Here is a 26,036-nt window from a genome sequence, read left to right as displayed (position 1 = left end):
TTTTTTTCATTTATTTATTTTTTTGGCAGTGCTGTAATTAGAAACATACATTTTTTTAGTCATATTGGGAAATTTATGGTGAGAAGATTGAGTTTCGAGCAAAAAATCAAAAATCAAAGAATCAACATATGAACCACGTCATGCTTCTCTCTTCCTCTTGACAGCGCTTTGCATGTAGGTAAACAGTATTCAGACACAGTGAGCGATGAGTTTATTAGCTCCTACCAGCTGTGACCAACCCTTGGGTATTGTTGGAGGGGTAGCTGTCCTGTATCTCTATGAGGACAGGATTGTAGAGATGGGGGGTGGGGGGGAGGGGAGGCTCTACCCAGGCCGGGGGGAAGGGGAGGGGGTGAAGGGAATCACAGACGAGGGAGCGCCTGTGAGTATACCAGAAGAGCTCCCTGGCAACTAGAGACAGGATTGACGCCATAAATGGGGCTCCCCTGTTCTCTCACCATGAAGCAGTCAAACAAAGGCCAGTGACAGAGGGTGGGAAAGAAGAGGAGGGGCCGGGGTGTGCAGGATATCCAAATGGGTGTAAAGCTTCTGAAGGCTGGACAGCAGACGAATTCCTGCTCCTCACCTATAGCGAGCTTTTCCTGCCCGGAGAGTGACTTGGAAAAAGATCTTCATCTTTTTCACTTTTTGACATTTTGTCATGTTGCAACTACTAACATCGGCCTGTTACGATGGGATTTATGTGACAGGGCAACATATAAAGCAGCACGATTGTAAATTGAAGTAAAAATAATACATGGCTTTCAAAAGTTTCAACAAACACAAATATGAAAAGTGTGGCACGCGTTTAGATTCGGGCCAGTGACGCAAATCTTTGTGGAAACCCTTTAGCGACAGCTGCTGCTCCAAGTCATTTTGGGTATGGTCTTTGACTGGGCCAGTCTAACACATGAATATGCTTCAAAGTAAGCCGTTCCATAGCAGCTCAGTCTGGGTGTTCAGGGTCATTCCTGCTGGGATTTATGTTCTTTCCAACCTTTAACACGTTTTTTTTCTAGGACTGACTTCTGCTGAGCTCCATCTATCTGCCCACCAATTCTAGATAAGTTCCCTTTCCCTGAAGAGAAAAGAGTTCCTACAGTATGATGCTGTCATAATCAAGTGTTACTGAGAGGATGATGTGTTCAGGGTGACTTGCAGAGTCCGTTTTTCACCACGCACCTGGATGTAGGCCAGACGTTTTAGTCAGATGAGACCAAACTTAGCAGGACCTTTTATTGCTTTCTGATTCTGTGATTAATGCTAATGCATCCCTTGACTTTAGGTTTGTTAGGTTTGCAGATGTGTCATACTCTTACCATTTTCAGATGATGGGATGGAATTGTGATATGCCCATAGCTGGGGAGATAGTTTTAAAACCTAACCCTGTTAAAACTTCTCCACAACTTGATAGGAAAAAAACTTTTCTGGATTTATTCCGAGGTTAAATCACACAAAGAGGGATCAATTAAAAAAAAATTGGGGACTTCTGACAGCAAATTATTTTATTTAGTTGTATCAAAGTATTAAGTAAAGGGGCGGGGCTACCACAATTTTCTGATTTGTATGTGTAAGCTGTATTAGTCATGGTTATTTGTGTTGGTCTGTCACATAAAATCTACATTAAATATACTAAACTTTGAGATATGGGGTATTAATACATTTCCAATACACACGTGTTAACATTGGACTCGTGTGTCCCCTGAACGTGTCACGGCTTTCTCACTTGCTGACATTGCGGGGGAAACTGAATACGGGGGTAAACTGGGGCTCCAAATGGAAATGTTTAAGCCTCGCTTTAAAAGCCGCATTAATAATTCATCACAGTGAGCGCAGAGGTTATAGATCTCTCACAGAGAGCATCTTCTGAAAGCACCAAAAATGCGCACGCCGACCATTTTTGCTCGTGCGCACGTGCAAGCGAGACTCTTTGATGTTAATTACCGCAGCGTCATTCATTCGACATGAGTCAGAAGAGGCTGCGTTTGCGGGGGGGAATTATTGGATTCCGGGGTGATCTAAACGCACCACCGTGGTCAAACCGCCCGCCACACCCTTCAGAGTAAACAAAAGGCAAAGACGCACGTGAACCTTCATCTGCGGGTGACGGTTGCTAGACGTCACGGGTCGTTTAAATGAAAGCACTGGGGTTCAGGTGTAGTGCTGTGTGACAAACGAGCTTTTTGCTCGGACATGCAGAGTTTATCTCCAAACACACACGTCTTCACTTTCTGCGCGTCGGCTGCTCGTGCAAACATGTACACACAGTCGCACAGGCACATGCGCACATGAGGTTCACATTCCAAAAATCAACCCCTTTGTTTGTGTCGCCCCCCGAAACAGGAATTCGGCAGAGAAGCGTGGACCAGACTGTCTCCTCCCCCCACCATAAGCACACACACACACACACACACGCACACACACACCGCAACTCTCTCTCCTCCCTCAGTAACCCCCCACTACCATCACCAATAACACACACACACACACCTCCTCAACCCCTTTGTGTGTTTATGTGTGCATGCTGAGAAACCCTGTGACGGATGCTGAGCTTATAAAATTCCTTCTTCTTCTTTTTTTAAATTGTTTTTATTATTATTTTAAATTACATGGATGCATTTTATTCACCAGCAACAGCTTCTGCTGGATGTATGGAAGCCCGCAGGTGAGAAGAAGGCGGACCGGGTGAGCGCGTGAGAGTCTCACCTCTCTCCATAGCCAGGAAGCGGAATGCAAGAGGAGCCTGTTACCAGGAGCAAGTGCGTCAAAACTGGGACTTTTCCACCATCAGCATCCCTCCTCTCATCTCCTCTCCTCGCCTCATCCCTGCTCCTCCTGTGGCCACGCCACCATCCCCTCTTCCCTCCCACCCTCCCGTCTCTCCGTCTCCTTCTTCCGTGATCCCAGAATAGCCTCGCACCCCTTATCCCCGGTGGAGTGTTTGGAATTTCGGGGTGACTCGAGAGGAAGCCGGAGGATGGATTAGCAGAGGCGGCGCGACGGCAAAACTGGAGCAGCACGCGCGGCCACGCCGGGGGGGAAGGGGGCGACGGGACTCGGTGAATTCACGGAGCCCCCGGGATAGAGGTGAGTAAAGCGTTCCGTCCCCTCCGCGTGGATTTACACAGCAGGCAGGCGGGCGGGCTGCCTCTCTCCTCCCCGGCGCAAGGAGGTGAGAGGCGGACAATCAGCACATGGCTTTCACGTTTCTGTAACTGATGATCTGAGGCGGTCTGCTTATTTTTTATTTTTATTTTTTTTTCTGTTGTTGGAGAGGTAGATGTGAAATGCTCATGTTTAAAACACTGATTTTTTTTTTTTTTTTTGGGGGGGGGGACAAAAAAAACCCCCAGAGCAATCAAAGCAAATTGAACATACTGAATCCCTCTAGAAAAGATGCAATCGGCGTGATAATTCTGCACTCATATTAATCAGGACAAAAACGAGTAAGCACGAGGGTTCAGCATTTTTTTTCCCCCTCCTCAGTCTGTGAATTAAGTTGGGTGTTCCCTCCTCCTCAGGACTAATGGAAGGCCCCTTTAGGTCCATGTGAGAGTTAAGAGGCATTTCTAATGGATTCCGCTTAAACTTTTTTTTCACAATTTGTCACAACACAAGCACAAACGTCCAGTGTATTTTTATTGCGATTGTAGACGTTTGAGAATCATGAAGTAGCGATAGTGGAAAGAAAAGGATCACATTTTAGAATATGTTTTTGTTGCAAGGTAAAGCATTCCTTTGCAGGCAGCAGTGGCTCCATGTTTAAGGTCCTTATCCTGCTGAAAGGGGAACCGCCGCCCCGGTCTTTTGTATCATATAACAGTTTTTTCTTTCTTTTCCCATCAAAGATTATCCTGCATTTAGCTCTGTGTCAAAGATAAGGATCCTTTCAGCATGACGCTGTCACCACCATGTTTTATTGTGTGTTGCAACCTGCCACATGTAGGCAGAGTAATTCTGGTCTTATCATACCCAGGCATCCTTTTCCACATATTCATAGGCTCCACATAAACTGCAAATTGGACTTGCGTTTTAGGGCATTCATCTTTTATTCTTATTTTGAACCCGGTTTTATGGCGTGCACAACTAATACTCCCACCTGAGCTGTGTATGTCTGCTGCTCATCCATAGCTACCTAACGATTTCCACGTCTCAGTATGGTTTCTATGACATTTTGGACGGTAAATTGAACAATGCTCTATAAGACGTTAAAAGCTCGGGGTGTGGTTTAACAACCGAATCCTCCTTTATGTCTCACCAACACTTTATTCCTGAGCAGTCTGCTCTCTTCAGGGGTCATAGCTGTGTAGCAGTCTGGCGTGGTCTGGAGGCTGATGGCGTCGCTTTTGAGATGGCAGCAGTTTGTGAAGTTTGGCTCCCCTCGCTATCTTCTGCAGGGAACCTCTGGCCTGCCGTCCCGCGCCAGGTTGCCAGCTTTCGTTGGTGTTTGGCTGCTTTTTGTGTTTCCTGATCCACCGTATCCCATGGATGAGTCGCGCTAGCCTGGGTCTCGTCCCACAATGTATCGATAAGGTTCAATACGTGTGTGGATGCTCAGTTACGTTAAGTGCACATAACATGGAAATATAAACGTGTAGTGGTGCGCAAAGTGAAATTCCCTCATGCGAATGCTTTTATTATACAAATTAACAACTGCTTAGTCTGTCTGATTTTAGGCTTGTTTAGGTTTCTCCATTTCCTAAAAAAAAAAAAAAAAAACAGATCCTCACTTGTTATTGTTTTTAGATATCGTTTCCCAAAATCTATTGAAATAATAATGATAATGCAGCTTCGAATGGATTTTTAAGCCCAGAGAGCTGGAGCAGCATTCTTCCCTTCATCGACATTCTCCAGTCATTGTGTGGGGTGGAAACCATGCGACATATCCTGATTAAAGGTTTTTGCACTGGTGGTCAGGTTAGCTCGGACGTAATGATTTTGATGGGCGTAGAATGTGACTAATGTCATTTTCGTGCTCATTAAAACACTTAACTGAACCGACGGAAGGGAACATTCATCTCGGAGGTCGCCACTCCCGCCGGGAAATAAATGCTTCATCAAAGGATAAAAGTGATCACTGAAAACAAGTCTGTATTGATCTGTAATAGCACATGCACTATCCCCCAACGGGACCCAGTCTATGTCCTGCAAAACCGTAAAAGAGCTCCTGATTTTTTTTTCTTTTGCCTTGCTATTCAAAAGAACTGACGAGATAAAAATAGCTGGGTTTTGTTTACGGTTCAAAAATTGGATAAAGTGGCTGATTTCTAGCATGAAGGCAGCCTTAAGAGCGGGTGGAAAGAAATAACCCATAACCTGAAATTCAAAACAAGTAATATTTGGGTTTGATGATTCTGAAATGACAACAGATGACATCCTCCTTTTGTCTAATAATGTGGGCGATTTTTTTGTTTTGTTTTGGGTTTTTTTATCCAAAAGAGCAATAAAAATCTCGTAAATGTTACCAACATCATGAGTGTAGGCCACACATTAGGACGGCTAGAGCAGTTTGAAAACTGGAATCTGAAGATTATTGATGTCTCGCAATTTTAAACCAGCAAAAAACTGTGAACCATGCTCACAAAGAAATAATAAAATGCTTCATCTTAATCGCTTTTTGACCGTGAAATGTTCAACAAATGATCTGTGATCAACCATCTTTCTTTTTATCCGGTAGCATAAATGTCAGGTAATTGACTTGGATTTGATGGTTTTTTTTTTTTTTCTTTCACTCACTTAAAAGGTCACGTTCATTAAAGTAGAGCAGACCTATTGCAGCGTGATGTCACAAGCTGCATTTCGTATTTTTCTTTTAGTAAATAAGCACGCATGAAAATCTGAGAAGTTAATATGAAAGAAAAAAAATCTCAAACAGGTACGTTCGCCTGAATATAAACTAAGGTTTGTCAAGAACTTAAGCCTTCTTTTTTCTAAATAAAGACAGCAGCTAGCTTCGTAAATACCTGTCCGGCACAGAATCATAACTCATTTCCAACGTTTAGATAGTAGTTAGCAGTCTTGACTTTTACTACAGGCCTATTTATTTCCCTTTTTTTAACTTTAATATTTTTGTGAGGGTTTTCACAGGACTTCATAAAAATGCAACCATATTAGCGGAATAGAAAATATTAGCAAACACGCGCTTCAGTCATCTAAAACTTGAATTGCTCCAATCATAAAAAACTTTTATTCGTTAACACCAATTTAAGTTTTTTTTAAGCGTAATTTACGTGCGGGCTTCTCGTGTGCCCCAAATGTTTATCGCTTTTTACTTTGCATTTCAGCTTTATTTATTGATAGCTTCTTTTTCTTTAACAGACTATATTCTGGGAATTGTAACAGTTAAACAAAAATACCAAAAAATGTACTTGATAAGTTGTGTTGTGCAGAAGCTTGATACATTTCCGTCAGTCTGCAGCTTTTATCTGATATTTATTAAACATTAAAAAATATATATTAAAAAAAATTGAAATATTTAACCTAAACTTCTTTATTAATGTCTGCCACTACGGATTTTTGAAATTTTGATAACGTCAGCAAAAAACAACGCTATATGTTCTGTAACTTTCATAAGCAGTAAACTGCTGGAGCCGCCTCCAGTCCTCCCACCACAGCTGCTCCCACAAGATCCTGATCAGAGCCGAGTTCATTTTTTTGCAGCATTTAACATCTTGTATGAAAATCTGGAATTTCCGTCAAAATGTTTTTTGTTTTTTTTAAGCTAGCCCTAATCAACTTCAGAGAATAGTAGATTTCTATTTCAATCAAACAATGCCAAGAAATACATTTACTTTGTTGTTAGCATCATTAGCGGTGCTGGCACAGCGTCTCCATGTACATTGAAATATTTCCTACATTGTGCCAAAGTTGAATTGCTAGATTGAGGTAAAAAATTGAAATATTTAATGAAAACTTTTTTTTTTGCAATCAATTACTATTCCACTTGCTCCCTGCAGCGCTCTGGAGTTTTCTGTTTGAAATAACTTTCACTGCTCTGAATGTTTGCACAAAACACACGCATTTATTTAGCATTTTCCCTCCTTCAAACACTGAAATTGCTCTGCAGAAGGTGGTTCATTTCTCCAGGGTCTCCACTGCCAGGAGGCGTCCATGACACACCACGCGTGTATGTTCAACGCTTAAATGAACTGCCAGTTCTGAAAAGTTCATCTGTTAATAGATTTGAAACTTTTCTTCTTCTGGTTTTTGGGGCAATTTATAAAAATAAAAAAAAATTATTATAATAAAAAAGTCTTTTTGAGTGTGCAGCATTTGTTGAGCTGATAGCTTAAATGTCCTGAATGAAATCAATCAAAATGTGACGTCCAGCAACACAACGACCATGTTCTCCGGTTTGGTAACCTCAACCCAATATCCAACCCAACAACAGTATCATGTCGAACTCTGATATTGGATCACATTTGCCAGTTCTCTACTAAACAGACATAAATTTCAATTTATGTCTATCAATTTCAACTGATATTCTGTTGAAGCTGGGTTATTCTTGACATCGGAAGCCATCCGTATGTTTGGTATCGACGTTAAATCTTCACGTTATTCTGCAACATGCGCTTCTTGCTTGCTTTGCCGGACGCATCCATACGCTGCGTTTCACCACCACCGCCGCTGCCTTGCTCACCTCGTTCACACATGGACAGGCACAATGCATACAGACTGCTTACAGTACAGCCCTATCCAAACACTTTCATGATGTTTGCAAGCATGAGTGTACATCAGCTCCAGCCACTTACTCATGTGATGTATCCCAGAGGACGAATGCTGGCGTGATAGATAAACGACCCCCTTTCTCTGAGCCTTGAGCTCATTCTATGTGTGTGTGTGTGTGTGTGTGTGTGCGCGCGCGCGCGTGTGTGTGAAATCTGAGTTAGGATGAGGTTTAAATGCTGACTGGAGTAGGTCACTGAGACCAAGCGGCTAGTGGGAGTGAGACCCCGTCCTCAGCATCTTGCTAAGCTTCTTTCAGCCGAACTGGAATCTCTTCCTTCACGGCATCTTCTCCGTTTCTAATTCCAGTCCCTTTTGTCAACTTCCCCTCGACCTCCAAATGTGCATGCTTCTCTTTTGATGTGTACTTATCTCGGTCCTGTTCTTCCTCCCCTCTCCGGCACGTTTCCAGGAGTCATGGAAATTAGATGGGAGAAGTATTTGATTCTCGGTGCATCACAACGCCTCAGGGTCAGGGTCTCTTATCTTGCCAAAGAAACGATGATGGGAAAAGAAAACCGAAGGATGATGGCTATGAAACGTAGTCGGGCATAGAGAGGTGAAGAATGACAAAAAAGGGAAAGATGTAATGATGAAGAAAGGTAGATAAAAAATTGAATAAAACAAGTCAGAATGGCCTAATCAAAGACCTGTCTTGTAAAGAATAATGGGGTAAAAGTCTATAAATGGGCAAAGCTAACAGAGACATATACAGAACTTTCGGTTCTCAATGGGGAAAAATGTTCCAAAGTATTGACTCAAGGAGGCTGAATACTTTGCAATTATGTGGTAGTTTAGTAGTTAGAATGGCCTAGTCAAAGGCCAGACCTATTTTTCAAACAATACATGGCTTAAAGTAGGTAAAAGCTGCAACTCTTGGAGGAAAAGGTTGTTCCAAAGTACATTGGGGGGATAACTACTTTGGAGTTATGTAGTACTTTGTGTTGGCTTACTGCATAAAATCCCAATAAAGTAATTTCTAGAGGTATGAAAACTTGCACAAAAAGTAATACCGCCCCAAAAATAGTCCGTCAGACATATTTGGCACAGCTAACGTTGCGAGAGTGAGGATAAACCGGAGGAGAAATAACACCGAGAGGGGGAAAGAGGTCAGGTGGAAAGTGTTAGCAAAATGAAATCAGATATGAAGAAATCAGGTGAAATCAACAAAGAGCAGATGGTACGTGAATGAGAAGTAGCGAAACTACTTAAAAATATGGGACAAGGAGATGTGTGAGGCAGGGAGATTGACAGATACAGAAAGGAAGAAATCAACAGGATGGGAAGGAAGGTATTGGGAGGAAGAGGGAGCTGTAGGGAGAACTGTGAATATTTAACTCTGTTTGACTTTCCATCTGTGCCTCTGGCCGTTTCCTCTCTCGGAGGCCTTCTGCATCCCTTAAAGTTACTGAAGACACCATACTGTGTGTATATATATATATATATATATGTCTGTGTGTATGCGAGTGTGTGTGTGGAAGATAAATTTGGGCTAAACAGCTGCTGGGTTGTTGAAATGCTTCCTGCTTTGAAGAACCAAAACAGCTAGAATGTCTTTTGATTATAAAGCAGCTCCAGGTACTGCAAACACACACTCGCTGCTAAGCATCCCAACACAACAGTGTTCGTCGGTCATGTGTCTATGTTGCAGTAACAACAGTATCACATCAAATGGATGATGATCCGCTGTATCAAAAGGCATGTCCCGTTTTCTCACAGCGTGAAAACTGTTTCCATTTCCTAAAAGCCACAATAATGGCTGACAGTTTCTTAGTCATTTTTTCTCCTCCCTTTTACAAATGCAGTTTACATACACAAACATTGCTATGCCTTAAAATAATATTGTTAAACTCAATAAGTTTGCCAATAGGTTTGAATGTGTTTTTGCATGGTTGGACAAGATATCAGGAAGGAAATTGTCGACCGCATTATGTCTTGTTCTCCCTTTGGTACAATCTCGAGAGAACTGAGCATTGGCGTGCGCATTTGCTCTGAGAGTTATATCCAAGTCTAAACACCATGGGGATGTCCAACTCTTACGTTGGTTGGGAAGGGAACAGGAAGGCAAAATTTTCAACAATTAGAAAAATAAGCCAAAGTCCTCCGGACATTCCAGCAGATAACCGTTTGCAATGTCGTCCCAAACAGGTTGCGACTGGTCCCACCCCAAGATGACGTCTCCCAAAACCAAAGCCAAGAAGAAACCACCCAAAGACAGCATGACTCTGCTGCCGTGTTTTTATTTTGTGGAGGTACGGATAAGTTGGGAATATGAAATAATTATTGTTGAAATGCAACAGTTCTTATATATTTTTATTGAAATTGTCACCTCTGTATATTTCTGGCTTAAACATTTCGACCTTAAACCAATATCTGAGCTTTTCTTACACGTGTGTTGTGTGTGCATGCAGCTAAAATGAAACATTCGATAACTTACTCCACTCCAACAAAATAAATCAAATGCCTGTCAGTTGTTGTCCTTGGTTTTGTTTTACGTGTTGTGAATTAACGTGTGTGTGTGTGTCGACACATTCCCGTCCAGCTCCCCATTGTCCTGTCCTCCTTGGTGTCTCTGTACTTCCTGGAGTTGACAGATGTCCTTTCCCCGGCGATGGTGGGCTTCCGTTGCCATGACCGCGACCTCTCCATGCCTTACGTGGAGACTGGAGATGAGCTCATCCCTCTGCTGATGCTGCTGAGTTTGGCGTTTGCCGGCCCAGCCGCTTCCGTAAGTCCGTCTCGCGACTTTCAACACAAAGCAGCTCGTCGTGTTATATTTGCAAAGTTGAGGGGAAAGGAAACTCTGCATCTGGTAGCGAAAGGCAATCTCACTGCATGATGCTGCCACTGCTGTGTTTCACCATAAACCATGTATTTAGTTTTCAGTGTTATTTTTGTGCTACACGATTTGGTTCGGATTGTCCTTTATAAATTTGTTTCCTGTCCTGTTGAAGCAAAAGCAACACTTTTTTTTCTTTACACATGCATGAAATATGACTAATTAGTTGTGAAATTTCATGTTACTAGCTACTCTGTCAAGCACCTATGAGTAATCTAAAGCATGCCAATGTGCTTTCTGAGCAGATATTCTTGGTGGGTTTGTGTCTAAAATAAATGTAATGGATTCATGTTGTGCAGATGTTGCTCAGCTGTACACAGACCTCCAGTTCACCTCACAGCACCAACGTCTTACTACTGTAGAGTTTCCTAAACCTCGTGCAAATTCCAGTGAAATACAAAAGTCGCACAAATAGGCAAATGTCTAGCAAATTTAGTCTGCCCTCTCTAATGCAACATCGACGTTTAGATTGATAAACATCCAGATTTCCATTACACATTATAAGTCACTCCATGCCCCCCCCAAATTGGTAAACACCAACACACACTACCGTAATCCATCAGCAGCATGGAAACGAGCAGCGATCATTTGTCACTCTGACTGGAAGTGATCACTGTTCGATAGCACCTTGCTCTGCTTTCACCCCGCCGTACCTTCCCACGGTAGATCAAAATCACAGACATCTCTACCTGACGTGAATAGCACTTTAACACTTTTACTCCACGCTTGTGTTTGTTCCACTCTGCTCTTCCTGTCTCGCAAAATGCAAGCAGCTGAAAAAGCCAATCTTTTCCGCTTCTCTTCATTGCTGGCCGTAGATCATGTTGGGGGAGGCGGTGATGTACTGCATGCAGTCCAAACTGAAGACCTGCCCCAAGTCGGAGGGAAGCATAAACGCCGGAGGCTGCAGCTTCAACTCGTTCCTGCGCAGGACCGTGCGCTTTGTCGGTACGTCCCGGCCTCCAGGCCCGTTTAGAAGTCACAAACAAGCTACAATGAGTTTACTGGGAATTTACACTCAATCCACACTGGTCAAAATTTGTATATTTATACAAACTTCCACTAATACTCAGTTAAATGTGACTTAGCGAGAGTCACTGTAGCAATCAAGATTTGGTATAATTACTGTTGGATTGTAGGAGCTCATTAGAAAAAACTAGTTTAGTCACATTGCAATGAATCAATTTCCAATTATATTTTATCACCTGTCTATTCTGGACCAGGTTCACAGCTTCAGCATAAATTAGTTGTTCATTCATTAGATTCTGTCTGACATAAAGTTTAAATATGCATATACATTGAAAATAATGTCTTTTACCGGCACAGATTGTTATTCACACATTTGAAACTTTTTGTCAACTTATTTCATTCAAAAAAATTTTTTCCCACATAAAGATGAAGTGAATTGTAACCAATTTCCCCTCCCAAAAAAAACGTTGCTCTTACTTACATATTGTAGTGTATTTGCATCCACGCTAAAAAAGCCAACCACTTTAAAGGAAACTCAGCAGTCTTTTTCAAGCAGAAAGGCCAAATATTGGACAGGAATTACGGAAGACATGTTGTTGAGGTGCAAGCTGCTGCAGAGCATTTCAACTAATATTGTTGTTAGTTTATGTGTCTGCGTAGCTTTTGGGATGTTCCCCCTGTTTGGATGAAAGAAAACTCGCAGTCGACGCCAACTTGTGAGCCCACTTCTTATTTTCAAAAATCACGAAAGTTTTCATACGTACTTCAGGCTGCGGTTATCCAAGTTCAGCTGAGCCTTCTTTATAGAGCGACAATTTTACTGTGATCCAAAGTTCCCAGTGACTCCCGACTTCATTTCGATTTTCAAAGTAAAGAAATAAGCTAATTACAGACATTAAATGAAGGGTGACTTAAAATGAAACCGACTTAAGAAGCTGAGATAATGAAATACCCAAGGCAAACTTTGAGCTTTGAAGCCAAAAGAGTAATTAATTCACTTTCCCGCATTTCTCTGCCTGCGTATGTGTGTGTGCGTGCATGCGTGTGTGTGTGTGTGTGAGAGCGTAAAAATGCATCAGACTGACAGCTTATGGTGTCACTTCAGGTTGCTGCAAATTCACGCTGGGTTTTTTCCCCCTTCACTGCAACACATGTCTCAGAAATGAACCGCTCTGTGTTTGAGGAAGGCATTGGGTGTTTGTTTTGTTGTTTTTTTCGGTTCATTCGCTGAAGCTGCATTCACCTCCGTTGCCTCTCTTTCTCTCCCTCAGGTGTTCATGTGTTCGGTCTCCTGGCAACAGCCCTGGTGACAGATGTCATCCAGTTGGCTACCGGTTATCACGCCCCTTTCTTCCTCACCGTGTGCCAGCCCAATTACACGGCTCCGGGGGTGTCATGTGACAACAACGCCTACATCACTCAAGACATCTGCATGGGGAAAGATCAATATGCAATCATGTCAGCAAGGTAAAAAAAAAAGTGCTTATATTTATGTATATAATATTAAACATGTGTTCATTTAGTATTTTAACACGCCTTGCAAGAATACAACTGGCATTAGAATAGCCAGAGCTGTTTATTTGTTTCGGATTTCATGAAATGAAACTTGAAATAAAAAAAAAAACTTAATGTTTCAGTAAAAATTTGCCTGTGGTTGTGTTCAGGAGGGGCATTTTGGATTCAGGTTTGCAGCTACAAGATGCTCTGTAGAGGGGATCAGACAAACAAGCTCCAGCAAGTCGGTGTGAAAGGCATATTAGATCCGTACACAGGAATGATCACAGCTTAGCGGCACTGATACAGGGATAATCCCAGTAACTGTATTACAAGTGTGTATGCGAGTGCTTCTCCTCTCCAGGGGAGTCGTTATTAAAATACCTACAGACGTAGCTGTTTTGCATAGGACGACACGTTTTCTATTATTACCTTTTGTCGCCAGGGACGGTGGGACGGAGCGAGTGGTTTTGAGAGGCGGAGGAAGAAATTGACGAAGATGTGTAAAAATTATCTCTATGAAACACTTTGTTTTTTTGTTGTTTTTTTTTTAAATATAAGAAGCATTGATGTCTCACCTCAGACAGATTCAATTCCGCTTACGTACCCCGGTGTGCCACATCCGTGGTTAATGGAGCTAGAATCCGAGGGCATTCATTAGGACAGGCGAAGCAAGTTTCCGTGTCACGTATTGCACCTTTAAAACAAATTCAGAATTTTTGTTTACATGTACAATTCTGAAAAGTGTGGTGTGGTCTTAAACAACCCGCAACAATATCTGTAAGTCTTCTGTCTGTACCAGCAACGACCCAAAGACTGACATTTTTGGACGTTCTATTTTTTGTAAAATTGTTCAAGACAAGTCAGACTAAATTAAATGTAAATAACATAAATGTCATTTACATTACATGAATTTCCTGGCATCCGTCTCCCAAGCCTTGCCGCAGATTCTAAATAGATCAGGGCTTTGACTAGGCCATTTCAACACATGAACAATGGTTGAGCGTTGTTTGGAAAGAATAAAAGAGAAGGATTAGTCCTTCCAGGATTACCATATATTTAACTATGTCATCTAACACATCTTTCCATGAACTCTGACCTGCTTCCCTGCTCAAGCTAAAGATTTGTTCCAGCTACTCTTCCGTAAAAGTCGGGCCGTGCATGACGAATAGCTGTCCTATCAAAATATTCTCCTACCTGAGCTGCTGACCTCTGCAGTTCCTCCAGAGTTACCAATGGTTCGTTTGGATGTTCCTCTGATTTATGCACCTCCTGGTGTATCAGTTTAGGCAAACGGCCATGTCTGTGTAGGTTTGACAACGTGCCATGCTCTTTTTGTTTTTGGACGTTGAACAGCTTGTGACATTGTTTTATAACCCAACCCTGCTCTAGACTCCTGAAACATTATCCCTAACAGGAAGCAGATGAATTTATACTGAGATATTAATGTTTTGCTGGGTATCTTTTAAAGGCAGTTGGTTGGACTGGATTTTATTTAGGGGTACCATAGTAAGGTTGAATATAATTGCAGACCGCAATTTCAGATTTTTGCTCGCAAAACCATCGTTGTTTTCCTTCCACTTACCAATTATACCCTACTTTGCATTTGTCACCTAAATTCTTAGGAAAGTACAAGTAAAAAAAAGGCTTAATAACATCTATCTTTAATTTTCCACTTCTAATTTTCCTGTTCTTTTCCTGTAGGAAAACCTTTCCATCCCAGCATGCTACGCTGTCTGGCTTCGCAGCTGTTTATATCTCTGTAAGCAATTCAACTTACTAAGATTCTACTAGCATGATGTGTCTGTGGATGGATGCTTATTCATAATCCTGGAAAAATACTCAGAAAAATACTCTGTTTATATTAGTTTTTGTGTGTGTGTGTGTGTGTGTGTGTGTGTGTGTGTGTGTGTGTGTGTGTGTGTGTGTGTGTGTGTGTGTGTGTGTAAAATCCAAAGTGACACATTGGAAATCCACACGGAACAACATGCGGTCAGCCGTGACTGTACTTTTCTTCTCCGTTTCACCAACGCTTGACAAAATAGATATTTTACTTTTTTACCAATTATGTAAAAATAAAAGTTCATATCTTTTAAATCATACACAAAATCTTTGAGTTTCACTGATCAGAGTTTTTATGGCCAGATACCTAGAATGGATTCTGCAAACCTTTGACTTGAAGAATCAAAGGCTTGAAGAGTTATGAATAAGAACCAAGTAGTGGATGATTTGAAGATTCAACTGGATTAACAATATTCTGTAGTAAATTAAAACAATGATTTGATCTAAAGCATCTCAAACATATAGAGCTTCCTCACTGCATCACTAATGATCAATGCAGTATACAGAGGTATCTATAAATAAAACTCAGCTAAGAACAAGTACAGCATATTTACTGATTTACATGACAGAGAACAGCTCATTCTCTCTTTTTTTTTTTTTGCTTAACACACCTCAATATGTAGATGTATGCTGTACCAGTTCAAGACATGCTAATGTTTTCTGCAATAAAAGAAGTCACAATGTCTGAGAGAGGACGCTGACTGTGTTACTCGGCTCTGCAGTCACGCGTTTCAGTATTATCTCAAAACAGACTGAATGATGACAGATGGGATATTTTCAAAGTGTTCTAGCAAAGAGTGAAATTAGCACAGTCAGTGTTACCAACTTTGAAAATAAGCCTCTGTGTGTGTGTGCATAAGTGAAGTCTTGCCTCAACAGTGAGAGTTTCAAAAGATTCACAACGTTTCCAAATCCAGCATATTCCCTTACAGATACAATTAAGATTCTGCAAAACGATAAAAACAAAGCAATCTTGCTTTCTCTTATTAGTTGACATTTTAAAAGCAGTGGCCTGAAGGATCTGGCAAGATGCGTCTGTAAAAAATATATATATTTTTTTTCTTTCTGGATTCCTTCTATCTTTTGTAGCCTCTCTGACTTTGCCCTTAAACATTGACATTGGTTTATAGTAGGTATGATGCATTCACTGATCAGAAAAAAGCAGGATTTTTACCTTTCCAATTGGTCCACCACGCATATAACCACATGATATCTATAGGCGTGTCTCTAAAAATAGAAAGAACCAGTGACCTGATTTTGGTTTTCAAAGTTGATTATTTCATTCATCTTTGGTGAATATTGGTTAGTGTGTCTTGATGCGTCTGTACTGTGCTGCAAAGTATCGTTGTTTTTCATCATTGCAACACCATCCCATCTGCACACACACAAACACACACACACACACACACACACTCATCCTCATCAGTGGCTATATAACTGCTGCATCACTGGATCCTGTGTGTCCTCATTAAAACTCGCTGACTGACATCTGTTGCAAGACAGTAAGGAGGAAAAGAGTTGCTTGCCGTCTAATCTGTGCTCTCATAGGTATTTTTTCCTCAATTAATGATATGCATTTATTCCTTTGTTCAATTCTCAAAAAGCTTTTTTTTTTGCCACATTCTAAGATTATGAACAAACGAAGAGGCAAGAGATAAATCTCCTAACACACAAACATATTTTGAGTAAATCTATATGGGATGTAAGGAGAAATTTCTCATCGCTGACAGGTTTTCCCTCTTCCTATGAAGAGTAGGATTTTTTTCTGCTCAGTGGCCTGTGGACAAGCTTGTTAAAATAGGGTGCTTTTTTTTTTGCAAAGCCTGCCATTCTGTCACTCAACTGTCTTCTATTTTATGCAATCAAAATGCAGTAGGCATGCTGGAAATGTGAATGCAGCGAAAAATATATTCTTGTTTTTTGGGGGGGTTTTTTCCCTTTCCTGCTCACTCATCAACTCCGTTTCTGTCAAAAGATGTCAAACTGTTCAACTGTGCGCACGCCATTCCTTTTCCTACTAGCTAAACCCTATCAGAAGCAACATCATCTTTTTTATTAAGTCATGTTTCGCTGGTTATTCGTGCCCTATATTTTGTTTCATATTTTGTCTCATTACAACCACATAATTTATGTGATTAACTAACCCAGTTCAGCTCCAATTAGTCAACAGTTTGTGTTTCTGGAGACGTTTCTCATAAATTGGTCTAAGGGTGGGCATGTGTCGTATTGTTTATCATGTATTGTGAGAAATTACTTATCACAATAAGAAATCTGACATATCATTACTGTGATAGATTAATGACTTTTAAGACACCCGAAAACTGTCTTTATTGTCGGGATTGATAATTTTACTATTTTCTCCACCGTTTGTTCAATAAAAAAGCATCAATAAATACAAGCAAATTTAAAAATAGACTTACTTTGTGCACCTTAGTTGTTTGTGGGGCTGTCATGTAAATGCACAGCTACCTAAAAAATAAGTAATAAATAGATTTTATCATCATGTTTATCACAGTGTCAACAGTACAAATTACTGCCCTGACATCCTGTTTTATTTGCAAGTGTCAGAGTAAAGGGGACAGAATACATTGAAAACCACACGTCCGTTTCATTTCACTTCACATTTATGTGCTACTTTCGCACGAAATCCCCCCCCGCCCCCCCAAAAAAAAAACCTGAATAAATGTGAAAACATTTTTTTAAATAAAGTGTGTCAAACTGCCTCTTGATCCCCCAACATGTCTGAACTCTCTGTCTTTTGCCGATCCGTGCCTGTCTCTCTCCCCACAGATGTACTTCAATACCAGCATCAATAGCACAACTAAGCTGCTGAAGCCCCTGCTGGTGTTCGCCTTCTGCATGGCCGCAGGCCTCGCTGGCCTGACTCAGATAACGCAGCACCGCAGTCACCCGATAGACGTCTACGTGGGGTACCTCATAGGAGCTGGCATCGGAGTCTATCTGGTGAGTTGAGAGAAGAGCACCCGGGTCGGTGCGACGCACGCATGAAGCGCGGTTCCTGTCGCGCTTCAGACTATTTAGAGCCAAAGCAAATGGAAGCAGGGGTCAATCATTTTGATCTGTTTTATGAAATCATCTTTCTTTTCTTTTTTTTTCATTAAATTTCAACATAAAAAGTTGTTAGCTTCTCATTTAGGAGCTAGTTTCTCCTCCAAAGTGTATGTAAGAGTCAATATGCAGAATGGTAAAAAAAAAAAATTATTATTATTATTAATCTGTTAAATTGTTGTATTGTCTTTCTTTGAAGAATGTCACAGCACGTGCTAACAAATTCTTGATTTTTGCACCACTTCCCCTCTCCCTGTGTGGCTTCCATATTTTTTTCTCGGCATTTTTTTTTTCCACATGCTATTTATAGCTACTTCTATTAAGGAGGGGAAGAGAGAGAATAAATAATCCGATAAAGATTCTCTGAAGAATTTCACACTCCGTTTTAAGAAAACTTGTCGTTGCCAATTTCCACGCTTCTCTCTTTCTCTAGTCTCTCACTTTTTGAAAGGGGGAGCGATTTCTGACGTTTAAGGAGTGAAGGAAAGGGAGGGAAAGGCAGTGATTTAAACTGACCTTAGGCATAGCAAAAATAGGAAGAGACAGCTATTCACGTACACTCTCCGCACTAATAGAAAAACATCCAAAACACATTAAAGATGCTTTCACACTCATTATTTAATATGTATAATACTTCCGTCTCATTATTTTTTCTCACTCCACCCTGTGTCTTTTAGGCTGTGTACGCAGTTGGAAATTTTAAAGCATCAGAGGAAGATTCTCCCTCTTTGCAGAGGCTGACATCGGTTCATCACAAGGACGGGCTTAGGGTATTGACCCAGCGGAGCCACGATTCCCTGTACAGGAAGACTCCCAGGGTGTCAGAGAGCAGGGAGGAGCTGGGGGCCGGGCTGGGGTCCGGAGCCCGCAGTAAGGTGAGGAGGGACAAGGCGTCCCTGGCCTCGCTGAAACGAGCCAGCGCCGATGTGGAGCTCCTGGCAACACGTGGCCCCATGGGCAAGGAAACCATGGTAACCTTCAGCAACACCTTACCCAGAGTCGCAAATGGCAACAGCCCCATCTCCCCATCCGACGAGCCAGTCGTCACGCAGCGCCACATGACCTTCCACGTGCCCTTCGATCCCCAGAGGTCCCGGCAGCTGGTGTCCGAGTGGAAGCAGCGCTCACTGGAGCTCCGCAGCCAGAGCTCCAGAGACGAAGACGAGGGAGACGACGAAAGGGACAGAGGAGGCAGCGGCGGGGCGGCTGCAGGGGAAGGAGAGAGCAAGGGGATGCCTTCTTCTCTTTACCCGACGGTGCAGGCCAGCAGCGTTACTGCTGCGCCGGCAACGGCAAGGATGGTCGTGGCACCGCCGCTGGTTCACATCCCCGAAGAGGCCTCGCGGCCTCCACCCGTTTCCCCCAAGAGTGCCAAAACAAGAGCCAAGTGGTTGTCACTCACAGAGGGAGGAAGTGTGAAAGAGCCTGGATCAGGACCGATCGCGGTGTCGACTCCCAGGGTTCCCAATACGCACCCCAACCAGCTTCCCAGCCAGCAGAGAGTCACTCAGGTGAGAAAGATGCTAGAAAACTCTTTTTATGCGTCTTAAACCCCACTTTCTACAGAGATTCTACAAAGAATTGTGTAGAATCTTTTTTTTTCTTTTTTAGTTTTATGTCATGTCATAATATTATTCCCTTGTCTCAAACATACCTTGAGCCGCTCCTTTGATTCTTTCATATATAGGTAAGGAATCTTTGAATTTCCTGTAGTAACCATTCCGCGGTACCTAATTGTTTGCTCATACAAAGCGCAGCCTACTTCTACAAAACTCCTTCTTGGAGCTCATTCTCCAGCTGAGCGTTCGCCTTACAGAGCATCCCTCCTTCCTCACTCAGTTCCTCCAGACTAGCGGCAGCGGCAGTTAGCAAACACCTGATTGAACTGCATCTGCAGAGCTCGCCATAAAAACCTACTTTTCACACTGGTGCTCCTAAGAACAGTTGTATATGGCATCTTAACGGAGCATTGTTGTGATGACATGCTGAAAGCGGAAAGTAGGTGCCTCTTAAAGACAGAGGCTCAGTTTTAAGGCGTCAATTTGCGAAGTCAAGATATGTTTGAGATATATGTCGAAGTTAACAGTTAGTTGATTGTGCTACAAAATGGCAGTGTGTCGCATTTTTTTGGGTGGTACTATGGAAAATGATGTTTTCCATAGTACCACCATGGAACTATGGAAAATGATGTTTTCCATAGTACCACCCAAATGGCAAAATTCCAATTTTCATAAATACAGAGGCCACCTTAAAATGTTATAGATCGTGTCACATTGGATCTACAAACTTGTATGTCTTTATGGGATCATTTGCAAAAAGTTATCAATCATTTCTCGTTTCACAATTATGTGCTCCTTTTTGGTCTACCATAAGAAATCCAATGATTTTACTGCCAGATGCTGGACAAACTAAATAACTATGATTTATTTAGGCAGTAATCAAAGCCAAACACTGAAGGAAACAATTTGCCCGAGTAGTTTTCTCAGTTATTCCCTCATAAAGACTGTAATTGTAACATGTTGCTGTCATCATATAGTTTATACTTTGACTCCTGCCACTTCCTGCAGGTCATAGCCATGTCGAAGCAGCAGGGTCACGGAGGAACCACTTCGTCGGCCAAGACATCAGAAGGGGGTTCCTCCTCAGGCGGTGGCTCCAACTGCTCTGAATCGCCGTACTACCGCATCCCGTCCGATCGAGACAGCTGCACCGGCAGCAACCCGGGGAGCGTCGCCGGCAGCGGGAGCATCGTCACCATCGACGCTCACGCCCCCCACCACCCGGTTGTGCGCGTGTCAGCCAGCAACGGCAAGCCGTGGGAGTGGAGGAACACCATCAGCGGCAACATGATGAGTGCTGACGCGTCGGGCGACAAGCACCGCATGGCTCTGCAGCGGCAGGACAACGTCTGCCACTACAGGGACTACCGGACGCTGCCGGGGAAAACTGACTCGCTCGGCTCTTCCACAACCAGCGGGAGTGCAGAGGTGGGGGTGGGGCTGGGAGTGGAGCTGCCTCCGCCACCCCTTCCCACGGCCTCCTCGCCTCTGCTTCCTCCGCCTCAGTTGTCTTCCTCCCTTCTTCCACCACCTCCATCCCCTTCCCCGTTGCCTCCGCCTCCACACTCAGGTCCTACTCCCATGCCTCCACCTCCTCCTCATTCTAGCTCTCCTCACATGCCCCTACCCCCTCACCCATCTTCCTCCCAAATGCCCCCACCTCCTCATCCGTCCTCCTTGCAAATGCCCCCCCCTTCTCACCATTCCTCCTCACAAATGCATCCTCACCCTTTATCCAACCAGATGCCTCCACCTCCTCACCCATCTGCCTCTCCGCTACCTCCTCCTCCTCTTCCCTCCTCGTCCATGCCTCTTCCCCCCCACCCTTCCCACTCCGGCATGCTTCCCCCTCCACCCCACCCTGACCTGCTGATGGACGGCCACGGCCAGGCCCTATCCCGCTCCTCCACCCTGCCCCGCCGGCCCTCTGTGTCGTCCCGCAGCCACGCCGAGCAGGAGCACTACTACAAGGCCATGCAGAATGAGAGGATGTTATAGTTGGGGAGAGGCGGGGAAGACAACAGACATTGTGTCAACATTAGACATTGTACTTGAAATGACAGAACTGAGGAAGGCATTACAAGAAACCAGGCTGCAACAGGTCAGCAGAGATTTCCAACTTCTGAAAAACGACAAAAAGTTTTGGAGCCACCGAGGGAGCCCAGGACTGTAAGGAGGTCTTGCTGCTTAAAAAAAAAAAACACAGCGGGGTGGCTGTTTTTCCTCGTCTCTCTCGCTTACAGCACCAGCCGAGACTGAGACGAGGAAAGAGAGAATGAAGGAAAACAAGACGGAAAGGCAAAAAAAAGTGAAGCCTGCTTGTGCTTTTGCCTCCAGTTTTGTTAGCATCTCTGGAGTTTCTTTAAGGACGGGTTCAAAAGAAGGAGCTGAGAAAGAGATATCACAATGGATGGTGTGGGATTTGCTAAATGAAGTTCCCCTAGGGAGGAGACTGAGAAAACAACTACAGGCAATGCATGCTCATCTGAAACCAGAGCAGCCATTTGAGGTTTTCCTGTGATCTCTTTTTATCCAGCTGAAACACTCTTGTTCCAATGCACCGTACAGCAGAGAATACGGCCAATTCAGCAAATTTAATCACAGGTTTAGGAGTATTAACTACAGCTCACAAAGGCTTGAAAGTGAGGGCATTGTCTTTTTGATGCCAAGCAGGTGTATCAGCATGCACCAGAGATGCTCGACTTAGGAAGGAGAGGTGAGTATAAATAGGATCATGCACCGCTGGGCAACCTCCTATACGGACGTCACTGAATGGATTATGGCTGTGAACATTAGAGGCGGTGGAATGGAAAGAGAATCTCTTCTAAAATGAAAAGTGCAGCAGGGGCACTCGGCACGGTGGGACTTTTCAGCGAGCGAAACTCGCCACGGATTGAAGATTGAAGCCGAAACACGGAACGTAGATGAGCGTTTTGTTTATGAACCCATGCCAGCGTACGCTTCTCAACCGCGTCCCCCGTTGAAGTGTCAAAGTCGCTCAAGCCAGCGAAGCTAACCTTCCCATCCAGCACGTCTGAAGCAGATGGAGGGTTGCATTGCGCAAGTTTCACAGATTAACAAGGACACACTTTTCAAAACAACTCCGGAGTTATCCGTTTGTAAAATGTTTTTTTTTAGATATATTACCCAGGAGAGCTCTTCAGGAATACTCAAATGTGTTCATTTACAACTTTGTCAAACTGGACTGTTGTCAACTGTCATTCACCTTTTGTGGGCTATGAGTGATTGTCACTCTTGTTAGCCTTTTAGTTATCACACCATCACTTTTTTCTTTTTTAATAAAACATACAGGTGAGATTGCTCTTTGGGAGCCGCAAGGAATTTTAAATGAATTCTCTTAATTTTCTTCTGGGGAGTCACACTCATTTCCATTTTTTTCTGCGCTTTTGAAGGACTTTGATCTTCAAAGTTCATGTCATTGAGGGATTCAGAAGAAGACGTTGAAATAATCAGGTTGTATTAAATTCCTCTTTTTTTATTTGTTTTGCATCACAAATCCAATCATTCTTCCATCACCAACTTTGTCCCCTTGGCAATTTTCTTTAGAAATAATCTTTTCTGATAAATCCAGGCTCTTATTTTAAACCAGATGTGTAACCTTTATTTTAAAGCATTTTTTTTATTGATGGTTGAATCCCACTGAGAATTTGAATCCTGCTTTTATGGCAATCTAACATTTCAAAGATGAGGAGCCTTTTTTTATTTTAGAAAAGCTATACTGTGAAAGTCCTTTTTTCTTTTATCCTTCTTTCACGGTTCCTCTTAGTATATTTGGTGTCCCTGGTTACTATAGTGATTCCCACATTTTCTGGGTAGCAGAATGTGACTTTCTTGCTTAGAGCCAAGTAAAATGATACATGACAGAAACGTCTAATCAAATGGCTGCTGTTTTAGCCCCATAGGTAGCTATAGCGAAGGTTTTGAAACCATACAAAGCACCAGGGTCTGGTGCTCAGTCTGGGTGATTTTCGTATTTCTACTTTTGTAGAAGCTATGCCGATGTAAATACGCCTTCAACATAAGACATAACGAGAAGAATCCCTCTCAAATAACGTTAGTCGATGGACGAAATCCTTTGATCTACCTGAGCTCTGGAGGGATTCGACAGAAAACTGTCAAATTTCTCCAATGGCAGACTCACTGTCTGAAAGTAGACGCATTTCCATGCACCGCTGCAGAAAAGGACGTGTCGGTTGAGGTCTGTGGTTGTAAGGCTGGGTTAAAAGGAATATTTAAATTTAAATTTCCAAGCTTCTTTGGCGCCGAGAGAATTTAATAATGTAAGAGAGTTCTTTCACAAAACATTGTCTGATTAAAATGAGAAACTTGTGTAAAACATGTAGTATTAAGTTTACTTGTTTATCTTGAAGTTAAATTATGACGCTAAGTGGAATTATTGCTGCTTGTACTGCTGAGATTGATGGGTAAAATAGCCATTTAGCTTTAAACCCAGGAGAACTAAAACAATAAATTAACAGATATTTCCTGAAAATACTTCAAATGTATTCATTTTGCCCCTCATCAAATATTAAGCAACATTGATCACTGTGTTAATCCCTCAAAGCCCCAAAATATTAATATATTCAAAAAAATATTTGAAAGCTCTAAACAAAATTCAAGGTAACACTAAAGGTTTAGCTCGTCAATAATTTTTTTTTTTTGCCATTGAAAAGATTCATTTTTGTGTTCCTGACAACCCTTTAGTTTTAGCCATTAGGTCCTGTAATACACTTAATTACAAGACAAAAAGGTAAATACAAACTAACACAAAAAATTGTCTAATTATGTCGTAGGGCAAGAAAAAATATTTAAAGGTTGTTTTTTTTTATTAGTTAAAAAAAATTTATGATTAAGGATTTCTGTAATTTATTTTGTCAGCTGCACAATAAACAGTCTAAATGAATGGACCCTTGGTAAAGATGTGTCGCAATGCGGTAGCAGAATCTCGCACTGAAAATTAGAATTAGAAATCCAAAGTTACACGTTCGCTGGTCACCATTCCTAACATCATTTCCATGTTTAATGAAGCTAATGTTTCTTTCATCAAACCAAAGAATAGTCAGGTCCCAGTTAAAGTCTTACAATTTCACAAACTCCACAAGTTTATGCTAGTGATGGTAGAAATTATAACCATTTCCTGGCATTCCCCACAAATATTAATTTGTCTTGTAGATAGCATCTAATAGGTGATGTGTCACATCATATTTACATTTCATGGAAACAGGAAGTTATGAATATTTAATGAAAGGTTCCTAGAAAGTCTGACCAGGTTGGAAAAAAACATCAATAGTTATTTTATAGGAATGGTTTGGGTTCTAATAACCGTGCTACTCATGATTTTGTCTGCCTCCCCTCCCCACTGAATAATTGGGTTCATACTAAATGTTGGCATTGTCTCAACTTTTCACTGTGAGATTATTCTACTGCAGTAAAAAATTTATTTATCTTAAGGCATATCTTTACCACAGAGTGCTAGTAAGTATGACACATGTCCTTTGCCTATAAGAAAAGGAAGATTTGCACAACTTCTTGGTGCTCCTTTTAAACTACCCCAACACCTTTTTGTCCGTTTATATCTTGTATAAAGTTTTTCCTTTTTTTCAAGACAGAAGATTTCTCATTTAATCACACGTGGTTCATTTTGGCCACTAATTTGATTGTACTTTTTCAAAACACAAGACTCGACGACGGGTGACATCGTTGTCCACCTGCTCACCCCTAAAAACCCAAAAGGTAAATAAACTGGTTTTGTAAAGTTGTCCTAGGAAGAGGTTCTGTTAAATGACACAAGTTGTGTGTTCTTTTAGAGGTGCTTCTCAGACGATGAGCCGGTAGTTAAGTTGCCTGTCACTTTGTGCTGCATGTGTGTAAGAGTGTGTGTTTTTTTAGTACTTAAACCTTTTTGAAAGAATAATCCTCTGGTGAATATGCTACAGCTTTGAGCCCAGTTTGACTGTAAGATATTTGAAATTACTTAATATTATTAATACTATTATTATTATTTAAAAGTCCTCTTTTATGGGCTAATGTTTTCTATCTGTGGTGATGTGTAACATTGATAACTTTGTTGAATAAAAAAAATAATGTCTGCTTAACTGAGGGTTGATCTCGTGGTGCTTGAAAACAATGCGTGGAGTTCATGAGGCAGTGCTCAAAATAGCGAGTGAGGTCGATGCCATGGCGGCGTTTACCGCCACTCCGATGAAAAGGATCTTCCTCATCGATTCTTATGTTAAGAGAACTTTCTTCCTCATTCCACACTTGAACACACACAAATGTGTGTAGCAAATGTAGAAGAAGCACAGTACAGCATTTCTCTCTTTCTCTCTCTCTCTGCACGGTCTAGTGTCAAGTTTCTGAAATGAATTCTTCTACGTTGTTGGTCGGTCCTAAGCGAATTGTCTATAATAAAACAAACATTGTCTGAGGTCTCTTATGTTTTAGAAAAGAATGGGGGGGAAAATTCCCAGAAGTTGTTTTTTTTTTTTTTTTGTCAAAGCCACAAATATTGCTTACTT

At 42.0% G+C, this 26,036-nt stretch overlaps 1 protein-coding gene across 1 annotated transcript; it reads left to right on the top strand.

The window, feature by feature from the left end:
* The first annotated feature begins 1,291 nt into the window (after positions 1-1,291).
* Positions 1,292-25,613, top strand: plppr3a (phospholipid phosphatase related 3a). Its single transcript, XM_008399175.3, has 9 exons — positions 1,292-3,087; positions 9,874-9,977; positions 10,268-10,453; positions 11,383-11,512; positions 12,805-13,000; positions 14,732-14,789; positions 17,660-17,833; positions 18,616-19,449; positions 20,506-25,613. Exons 2-9 carry the CDS (start codon positions 9,897-9,899, stop codon positions 21,493-21,495), a joined length of 2,649 nt encoding a protein of 882 aa, XP_008397397.1. The 5' UTR covers positions 1,292-3,087; positions 9,874-9,896; the 3' UTR covers positions 21,496-25,613.
* Positions 25,614-26,036: the final 423 nt, after the last annotated feature.

This window comes from Poecilia reticulata, chromosome 22 (assembly GCF_904066995.2).
Source record: "Poecilia reticulata chromosome 22, P_reticulata-male-v2, whole genome shotgun sequence".
NCBI lineage: Eukaryota > Metazoa > Chordata > Actinopteri > Cyprinodontiformes > Poeciliidae > Poecilia > Poecilia reticulata.
Note: the sequence above shows the minus strand (reverse complement) of the source record. Positions and strands in the feature narration are given on the sequence as shown.